The sequence below is a fragment of the Fragaria vesca genome, linkage group LG4 (assembly GCF_000184155.1).
Source record: "Fragaria vesca subsp. vesca linkage group LG4, FraVesHawaii_1.0, whole genome shotgun sequence".
Lineage (NCBI taxonomy): Eukaryota > Viridiplantae > Streptophyta > Magnoliopsida > Rosales > Rosaceae > Fragaria > Fragaria vesca.
The window spans coordinates 14,544,929-14,555,008 of NC_020494.1; the positions used below are offsets into that span (position 1 = coordinate 14,544,929).

The 10,080-nt window shown below is 35.6% G+C and overlaps 1 protein-coding gene across 1 annotated transcript; it reads left to right on the top strand.

Moving 5' to 3' along the window:
• The first annotated feature begins 7,341 nt into the window (after nucleotides 1-7,341).
• On the top strand, nucleotides 7,342-8,575 carry LOC101293578 (probable glutathione S-transferase-like). Its single transcript, XM_004296984.1, has 2 exons — nucleotides 7,342-7,750; nucleotides 7,913-8,575. The coding sequence occupies exons 1-2, from the start codon at nucleotides 7,442-7,444 to the stop codon at nucleotides 8,270-8,272; spliced, it is 669 nt and encodes a 222-aa protein (XP_004297032.1). The 5' UTR covers nucleotides 7,342-7,441; the 3' UTR covers nucleotides 8,273-8,575.
• The last annotated feature ends 1,505 nt before the right edge of the window (nucleotides 8,576-10,080 follow it).

The window sequence follows — 10,080 nt, forward strand, 5'->3', positions numbered from 1 at the left end:
TTAAGTGCTAGTTATGAAAGTTGTTATGCATGATGAGAGGAGTATTCTGCTAAAATTTGAGAAGCTTTGGTCGTTGCCGGATTATGGCCGCCTGCGGAGCAGCCGGCGCCGCCGCCTCTTAAGGGAAGTTTTTCCTTTTTTTGAGATGGTTTTAATAAGAGGAGTTTAATGAAGTATAGTTTGAGATTTTTGGATGAGTTTTGGTTAGGTTTGGAATTTTTCGGTGATTGGAGAGAATGGCGGTTGTTAGGATAAATCCGGCCATTGGATTTCCTTAGTATTTTTTTATAGAATGTTAGAATTGATGAATTAAGGTTGTGGTGGAGTTTAGTGTGAATCCGGCGCTATTAAGAGTAGTGGGTTTAACGGAAGAGAGTTAGATGTTTTTATTCACGCATTTATTTTCTGGAATTTAAGTTTGGTCCTAAGCGTGGTTGTTGTGCCAAGATTCGAGGAGACCCCACTTGGGTGGTGATTTGGAAATCGTCAGGCTTAGGCCTAAATCAGTGAGTGGACATTTTGGTTTTTAATTAATATGCATATATGATTTTATAAGTTGCCCATTATATTTTCCAAGTTTAAATTGAAATTTCGGCTTATGAAATGATTTATGGAATTTATTTGAGATTGACGTATTGGTTATGTTTTCGATAATGAACTTATGGATTTGAGCTTGGGTTAGAGATTTGGTATTTGAGCTTTAATATTCTTTATGATTTTCGGATTTGAGATTATATCCAGATTTGCATATTGCCTGGTTTTCGAAAGATGATAATTATTTAAGTTAATTATTTCTTTGAGCATTTTAACGTGTTGGACACGTCATCTAATTTATTGATTTTCTTTGCTCTTTGAATTCTTTGAGTACGGTTGGGAATCGTACTTATGCATTAATTATGAGTTTCGGGGAAACTCACATGGATTTATGTTTCTTTATTTATGCCATACTTGTTGGATCGTTATTATTCATGCTAGCATGTTGTTCCGCCTTTCGAGGCGATGTAGCTTCCACGTTTTAAGTGGGGTTACTCAAGCCCTTTCCGTCTTCGGGTGATGTGATGTAGTCGACGACATCACGCAAGCCCTACATCCTCTCTGTTATCATAACATGAAGGTGTAGGGAGTATGGGAGTATGGGAGTACTTTTGTCTGGGAGGCAACCGAGTCTGGGAGGCTCACTTGTATGGCTATATATATATATATATGCCCTTTATTTATTGTTGTTGTTTTGACTAGCGGGGCTAGCCCATTATTTTGGTACCTTCTTCTATGAAGGTTATTAATTATCTTTGTCGTTAATTTGACTAGCAGGGCTAGTCCGTTTTCTTGGAATTTTCTCTATGAAAGTTTTATCAACACTTGCATGCAACAGATTTCTTGATTATTGGAAAATGGGAAAGTAATTAAGTTTAGTTAGTTATGTTGCGATCAGTTACTTGATTATTTTTCGTCCACTCACTCTAACGTTTTTAAATTACTTTCCCCTGGGCCTTTTGGTTTTAAATGCCCAGTTTGCAGACTAAGTTATTTGAGGTCGAGCGTACATGAAGTCGAGACATAGTCAGAGGTTGCTTCCGCTGATTCTTTAGTCATTGTTTTTCGTTTAACTTTAGATATGCTCTGATAACCAGTTAGAAAATTAATATTGGTTATTGTTGGTTGTGGGATTAGTTTAGCTGAGAAATTGTTATATTGGGAAATGTGATGAACTTGGGGAGCAGGAAGGCTCCAGGTGTTGAGGATGGATGTTTGTTTATAGAAGTGTTAATTTGGATTTTTCAGGTAAGGGTTGTCCATTTTCAAGGAAGGTTATGTCGAATTTTCGGTAAATTTTCCTTGAAGGTGGACCCCGCAGGATTTACCTCGAGTTTCCGGGTGAAATTTAGGGTGGGTCTTGTCATGTTGCTTCATTTACCAATATCTCATCATGATCTTTAAGCTGTTCTTGTAGTAACAAAACTGGCTTTAAAATTGGCTTATAATCACCACTCTTCGCTAGCGACTTTTGATATTGGTTTGTAAATTCTTTACTTGCAACGCTTATCGCGTCTGTTAATCGAGATTCCCAATAGAATTTTCGATTTTTCTTAAACCCAATCATTTCTTTACTTGTAACGCTTATCGTGTCTGTTAATCGAGATTCCCAATAGAATTTTCGATTTTTCTTAAACCCAATCATTTTTTGTGTTTGAATTACTGTTTGTTGAAGAAGAAAGTCATTTCCAATCAACAAATCAGCTGTTTGGCCTTCACACTGCCAAAGGATTCTGATGGTAAAATCTCCTCCTCCTAAGGAAACTTTAACATTTCGGGCCATTGTGTTCATGACTATTTTATTTTCTTCCATTGCAACTCCAGTAACTGTTCTTGGAGATTTTTCCCAATATTCTTCAGGGATTGCGTGTCTTTTAGCAAGACTGTACCCTGAACTCGTATCTACAAATGCATGTAAATTATACTTCTTGTAATTGGGAATCTTCAGTCCTATAGTGATATAATTGCTGTATATGCTCGTCTGGACTGGCATTATTCGTTCTTGCTCTCTTGGAGCATCAAATAATTATGTGAAAGGATTGACATGTCTTACAACAGTTATGGACTCAAGAGGATTGACATTTGCCACACCAAGTATTGGATTGGAACTTGTCACAGTAGTTATGGAATTAAGAGAATCAAGATACTCTTTTATTTTCTTGTTATGGCTTAATGAAGTTACAAACTTCATCTTTTTTATATCTTCTTCAAGGTTCTTCTCTTGTTCTTTTTTATGGAATACATTATATTCCTCCTCTACCAGGATATGAGCATCATTATCCTTAGTTTTTCTTCTGAGTTCTGCAATGAAGCATTCTCGATGATAAGTTTCTCTTGTACTTTCACAATACATGGGAATTGTATTATTATCATCGCATTTGCAATAGTCACAATTGAGTTTTCCTGGATTGGGATGGAAGGTACTGATAATATCAGAGTTTTCTTCCTTCCAATTTTGCATCTGCAATAAAAATATAGGATGATATCCTATATCTTCTTCTTCTTCTTCAGAGCTTTCTGAAGCACTTTTTGTCTCGCTATCTGATGGGTACTCAAGAGAATATACTGATTCATTCTCTTCATCAGAGTATGCAACTTCAAAGCCTTTTTGATTTGCATATTCTATTGCTTCATCATATTCAGCAATCAAGGCTTTAAAAGTCCTTTTGTCTTTTTTAGGACATTGCATAATGTCCCTCTGCCTTGCAAAGCCAACATCTGCATTTCTTTACTTCTTTGGAAGAAGAATTTGTTTTCTTCTTTCTTTTGAAAAATTTCTTTTTAGGAGAAGTTTGAGAAGATTGTCCTTTCTTATATTCAGAACTTTTTCTGAACTTTATACTTTCTTTTTTTAAGCAAATTTTCCGCCATGCTTGCGGCCAGAGAACTTTTTTATGTATTTCCTTTCTTTAGGAATATGACATCCCCATTGTGTTGGAGTATCCAGTATCTTTGGACACATATTTTCAACTCTCCTAAGTTGTTTCTTTACAGTTTTAGATTTTTTGTTCTCTGTGCATTGCTTTCTTAGGAGATCTCTAACTCTTTCTGCTATTCCTCCTACAGTAAAATACTGAATAAGGTTTTCTTCCAACGATTGTGTCACTGCATCATTCTAGGGTTCTAATAACTTCCTATAATATGTTCTGATGAGATCATCATTCTCAATGTCTCCAATAGTGCAATAGTAGTTTTGGAACTCATTGGTGTATTCCTCAAAATATCTCATGTTACAAATACTCAATTTATGAATATTTGCCTTAGCTCGTTCTTTAGATTGCTCGCTATGCCCAGTGATATCTCCACAGAATTGTGCATAGATAGGTACAGCAAAATCTAAAGAACTATTAATATGAGCTAACTTGACTGCCCAATCAGCCCATTTAGAACTTCTTTTAAAGGACTGATACCATTTCTGGCCTATTCCAGTTAAGGTTGACTCATAATATGCATGAGCATCCTCATAGGCATACTTTGATAACACTAGAGCTTGAGTTAGCTTTAAACTAGCAACCTAGTTATCTATTGTCTTTCTTTTATCTCTTACCTGGTCTAAATCCAGATAAACCCCTCTTTCGGACACTAACTGTCCCCATTTAGGTTCAGTAGGGATATACTTCTGAGAACTTCGTTCTCCACTCTTTCCTGTAGGAGCCTGCCTTTTTGGGAGCTTGATATTCTTTTCTCGAATGATCTTAGTCGGATTGTTTATAATGTTCTGTATTATGGTATGACCACTTTTTGGAGGGGTCTGCCTCTCACCTTCTCTTGTATCCATAGACGATGAACCTGACGGCTCTTCTTTTGCTTCTTGATAAGGAAGAATCTTCCTCTTATCTTTTCCAAGTTGAATTTGAGAAATTTCATTTATGATTTTCTCTAATTCTTCTATGGATTCACAAGTCTCAGCTTGTGCGTATAATCTTTTTAATTCTCCTGCTCTAAGCATTTTCATAGGTCTTTTAGTATTTTCTTCCTCAAAGGCCTCTTCATGAAAAATTGACTTCATTCCAGAGGAACTAGCTTCTTCATAATTAGCAAATGAATGCCTATGAAATTGTAAACTTATCTTTCCTCCCATGTCTTCATAAATTGAAGCATTGGTACTTTCAAGTTGTTTAACAAGAGGGGTCAAATTCTATTCTCTTGAGAATGTTACTTCATGCCATTTTGTGACATGTTTTTGCTGAGAATTATTTTTCAGGTTGGTGAGAACAGACGTAGTAATCCCAGGGTCATTTAGAAACCTGGTATTAGGAGTTACATTTGAGCTCATCAACTTATAATAGATTCGATAATCTATCGTAAGTTCCATCATTCCTTTTTTCATAAAAATCTCATCTGTCTTAATTCTCAATCTTAGACAGTGAGCAGCATCTCTGAGATGTGTTGTGAAGTTTGGAAACACATTGAAATATGCAACTTAGTTGCACAAGGAAGCTTCTACTGTTCCTAACAGACTTTTCTTAAAATCTGTTATTCTATCGTCTTGTAAGACACATAAAACAGAACAGTCAATTACATCTCTAGCTAAGAGTTTTATTCCTACTTGGACTGCTCCAATATGCATATAAGGAATATTTTTTCTGGAAAGCTTTATTTACTTCCTTTGGAGTTATCAGTCTGATATCTGTTTCACCACCTGTGGCTGGAATAGTTAATTCAAGTATCTTGAATCTATGAGAATCCATAATGAAAGATCATTTCTTATAGATCTTATTGAATTTAAATCTAGGAGCGGATGCTTCTCGCACACTAGATTCGATCTCATTATACTCAAATTCTTAAGCATTTATTAATTGTACCGGAATTGTGTTCCTTTTACTGAGGATTCTACTCAGCATCTTCATATCCTTCTTGGTTGTAGATTTCTTCGATGATGATTTCCATTCAAGTAGTTTTGGTTCACTAAACTTTAGTCTACTTTCTCCCATTGGTGGAGGTGGAGAATTTATGATGATCTTACTAGCTACATTTTGAGCCAGTGATTCTCCATCTATCTTTTCATAACTTTCTCCTTCCTTCATCTTTTCTACAATCTTTTGTAGATTTGAGATCTTGTTATGTAACTCCCGAAATTGAATTTCGAGGTTAGTACCTATCTCTTGGAGATAAGAGATATTATAATTCTACTGATGAATTATTGCTTCCACATTTTCAGCAAGTTTTTCTTTAGGACGATGAAAGCCAATAGCTTTAACATCTTCCTGTTTTACTTTTAGATCTATTCTTTGATTCATCTTATTCTGGAGATAAGAGTTTCTAAAAGCTTTTTCAAGTTCTTTTGAATTTCTCTTAGTTTCACTGCTTGTTGATGTATATTGTTTGCAAGATTCTCAGTGCGAACTAACTTTCTTTCAATATCTATTAGATATTGTTTTTCTTTGAGATAATCTAGCTTGATTTCAAGCCTAGCAATTTTTGAATTTATTTCCTCAAGTTGATTAATCCTTAGATTAAATCTCTCGAGTTGTTCTGTTATTTTTCAGAAGTTTTAGTCCTAGATAAATGATCTAGGAACTCGATTAAGCTTGGTCTTGATGGATCAAGCTCTTCTACTCCGATCTCTCTTTGGAGATGAATATGTTCGTCGTAGAGAGTATTTAATACTCTACACACGTATTCAATGGAGTATTGATTTTCTTGAATATGTCTTGTATGAAAACACACTTCCCACTTATCAGTTCCTTTTGCAATATAATAGAACTGATAATTTTTAAGTTTGGATTCTTTCTTGTTAGTCAAGAGAAGCCAACTCTGTGGCAAAAGCCTTTTTCTCTCACCTGCTTTTAAGCCAAGCAGGCTCTGATACCAACTAAGGCGGATCTAACCGATGCTCAAATAATCAAGAGGTTTTTGATCTTCTTCAAATGTTTCTTTAAGAATTTTGATTTCTTCCTCTACCTGATAGATCCTTGTTTGGATCCGATAGATAATATCCCAATAAGTTTTAGTACTTCTATGAAGCTTAGATTGAAATTCTTTTGGTTTTCTTAATTTTTCTCTTTCTTCCTGTAATTCTTTGTAAGACAGTCTAGCTTCTGCTAAGTAATCTAATCTTGTATCAATAGATTCTTCAATGATGAAAAATTAACTGTTCACCTTTGAGTAAAGAGGATAGATTTATATTCGTATTATGATAAATAAACAAATTCAAAATCATAGGCCTATCATGCTCAATCAAAATTATTTATTGAAGTTAAATCCCAAGAAAGAAAAATAAAAGAACATAAAAGACAAAAAGTATTAGAATGCAAATTTTTGTCCTAAATTGTTAAAGAAATTATGCTTAGGACCAATTTGTTATTTGAAATTTGGTTGGGTAGTTTTTTGTAGTTTGCCTCCAACAGACTGACTGGTACTAAATCATGGGAACTGGGAAGGCATACACTTAACATATGAAACTTGCTGGCTGTGCTAAAGTTAGCTGAATATGACAAAAGTCTGCAGAAATCTCAAGACTTCAGATTCTCTTTCAATCATAGATAGGTCATATACCATCATCTCAAGTAATTAAATCTCCTAGTTTACCAATATAAAAGATGAACAATGTTCATCACTTGATTAGTTGGGGTCGCTTAATTTGAGTCATTGTTACCCTTATCTATGTTTGTCTATCCTGATAACTAGATGCTGTTGACTTGTGTGGTTATGTTCCTTTGTTCAATTTTGTTTCCATATGTTTGGTGTTAAAGGATAAAGAAAATGTGAGACATCCTTATATAGCCGCATTCACATCCAAATTTCCAAAGAGAGCAAGAATAGAGTCCTAGTTATGTCATACCTTACGTCACAATCCAAACATATTACAGAATGTATGTATTTTATAGAAGGCCACACCAGCAAAGTTGCATACTGAAAGTTCTGCATATAAAGCGTAAGGTATCACCAGTTCATTCCAACTAAAATGGCAGAAGTCAAGCTCTTTAGGACATGGTCAAGCTCTTTTGCTTTGAGGATAGTCTGGGCACTGAAGCTCAAAGATGTCCCCTATGATACCATCTTTGAAGATCTTTCAAACAAAAGCCCTTTGCTTCTTCAACACAACCCCATTCATAAGTTGGTTCCAGTGCTTGTGCACAATGGAAAATCAATTGCTGAATCTCTTGTGATCCTTGAATACATTGAGGAAACATGGAAACACAATCCATTGCTGCCTGCAGATCCTCACAATAGAGCTGCTGCTCGATTTTGGGCCAAATTTGGTGATGACAAGGTACTTGCTCAACCACTACTATTTCATGGTATAATCGGCTATTAGTTTTTATCAACACTAGTTTCATAGTTTTGTAGAGAATTTAAGATCGATACACGATATAGTTTGGTAAAGAATTCAATTTGATTGACCTTGTAATTAATTTTGTGGTTGCACATGAAGGTTTTTCCACCTATTCTGGACACATTGTGCAGTGAAGGGAAAGAACAAGAGGAAGCTATTGTGAAAGCAAAGGATAGCTTGAAGTACTTGGAAGAAGAGCTAAAGGGAAAGAAGTTCTTTGGGGGAGAGCAAATTGGCTTTGCAGATATTGCCCTCGGATGGCTTGCGCATCATGAGAATGTGTTTGCAGAGGTAGCTAACGTGAAGCTGATTGCCGAAGATGAGTTTCCATTGTTATCAAAATGGCGAGAGACTTTTGCAGATGTTCCTATAATCAAAGAGAATTTGCCTCCTCGAGCTAAACTTGTCACTAAATTTCAGGCTATTCGTGAGAGTAGACTTGCCAAGGCACCTAAATGAACTGTTTTTCACAAGTAGGAGAATAAGGACTAATACCACTAAATGATACAAGTAAGAACCTGAGAATTGCTAGCTTCATCTTCATCCAGGGAGCTGCAAATGCCACATTTGGGTAGTTCATATAGGATTGTAATCTGTATCCTCTTTTTATGACTGCCTTCTCCTCATCAAGGAAATCAGTAGTTTTCTCAGTCAGGGGGTCCAAAATATCGCCATCGTCTAAGAATATGGCAATTTGTATTTGTATATATAAAGGCAATAATATTTGATGTCAGCCTGGACTCCGCAATCCACAAAGTTACCAAAACACATGAGAATTTTTTATTTCATTGGTATGGTACAAGTGCAGTTCAAAATTACAGTTATGGTACAAGTGCAGTTCAAAATCTAGTAATGAAATAACTGAAAGCTTTTGTATCAAAAAAAAAAAACAATCAATCATGGACTTGGTTTAATCCTTTTCGATGATCCTCCTATCCATGCTGCTCAGTCATTTCTTGATGACATTTCTGCTGTGTCCAGAGCTAGGGGATGCTCTACTCATAATGCTTAAGTCTTTCTGATTGGGTCTTTTAGACCCCTTAAGAACAAGAACAACAACAACAACAACAAGTAATAATAATAATAATAATAATAATTATAAAGCTGCACTTTTCTGAAAAAGTATTGCGAAACGATGGGACTATGTGAGATAGCAATCCATTACATATGACATGAATCAGCATTTTTATAATGAAGTACATGAAACGATGTGAGTTAGCAATCCCTTACATATGCATGACACAGATTATGGAATCTAAGTTGATCAGATGCTTTATATATGGTCAAACTGTGTATGCAAATTATTTTCTGTTAGTCCAAATAATATAATTTCACAATCGTTGTTAACAGTTTATAAGTTGTTCAGATATGAGCATAGAAGGGCCAACTACTCGTTTCCACTGGACTAGGAAACAGATTATGTCCACTGTTGCTTTTCACTTTTCTATACACCCAATTTGCATTACTACCCACTTCCAAGGGGCTTGCCTGATATGATCACAGACATCAGGTCCTAAGGGGCAACATCTTCGAATCGGTTGTAATCAACCAATTAGAGCAGCTGAAAGTGCCTCACACCAAATTGAGGCACCATGTCAATTAGTACATTAAGGCAGCACAACAAAACTAATTCTTGTGCATTCGCACCACTTCACTATGCAACAGACAAAGTCTGAGTTTGAACTTTGAAGTGACTTAGTTCATCAGAGCAAGCTCAGTAGTGTTTGTTTTCCTTGAAAGACAGCAATCTAAGTGGTTTCGTAGAAAGGTTCTCTGAAGGTATCTAACATTCTAACTTGTTTGCCTTCTAGCTAGTCTTGGTTTGAACTATATGTAGTTGCTAGATATGGAATTAAGGATCAATGGGATTCATATAAAATCTGCAAGTCTGCAGGATTACCTAATTGCTATGCTGCTATAGGGTTTATATCTGGTTCTACAGTTCTACTAGGCTGCCTATACGGATGCTTTCTGATTGATCAATCTTTTCCTAATCCCCTTTCTAATTGATTAAGCTGCAAAACACATGTATGACTCTGATCACTTCTGTACATAGGGCTCTTAACATAACTAATATACAAATCTTGGGTTTCTCTGATCTAAAAGAAATAAACTCAGTTGAAGTATTCTGAACTTTTAACCAATTTCAAACCAAACTGGGAATGCCATATGAACCCTGCTAGAGCTCTTCCCATCTGACACCCACTGTAAGAGATAATCTAAATATAGCAAGAAGCTAGATAGAGGTTATTACAAAAAAAAAAAAA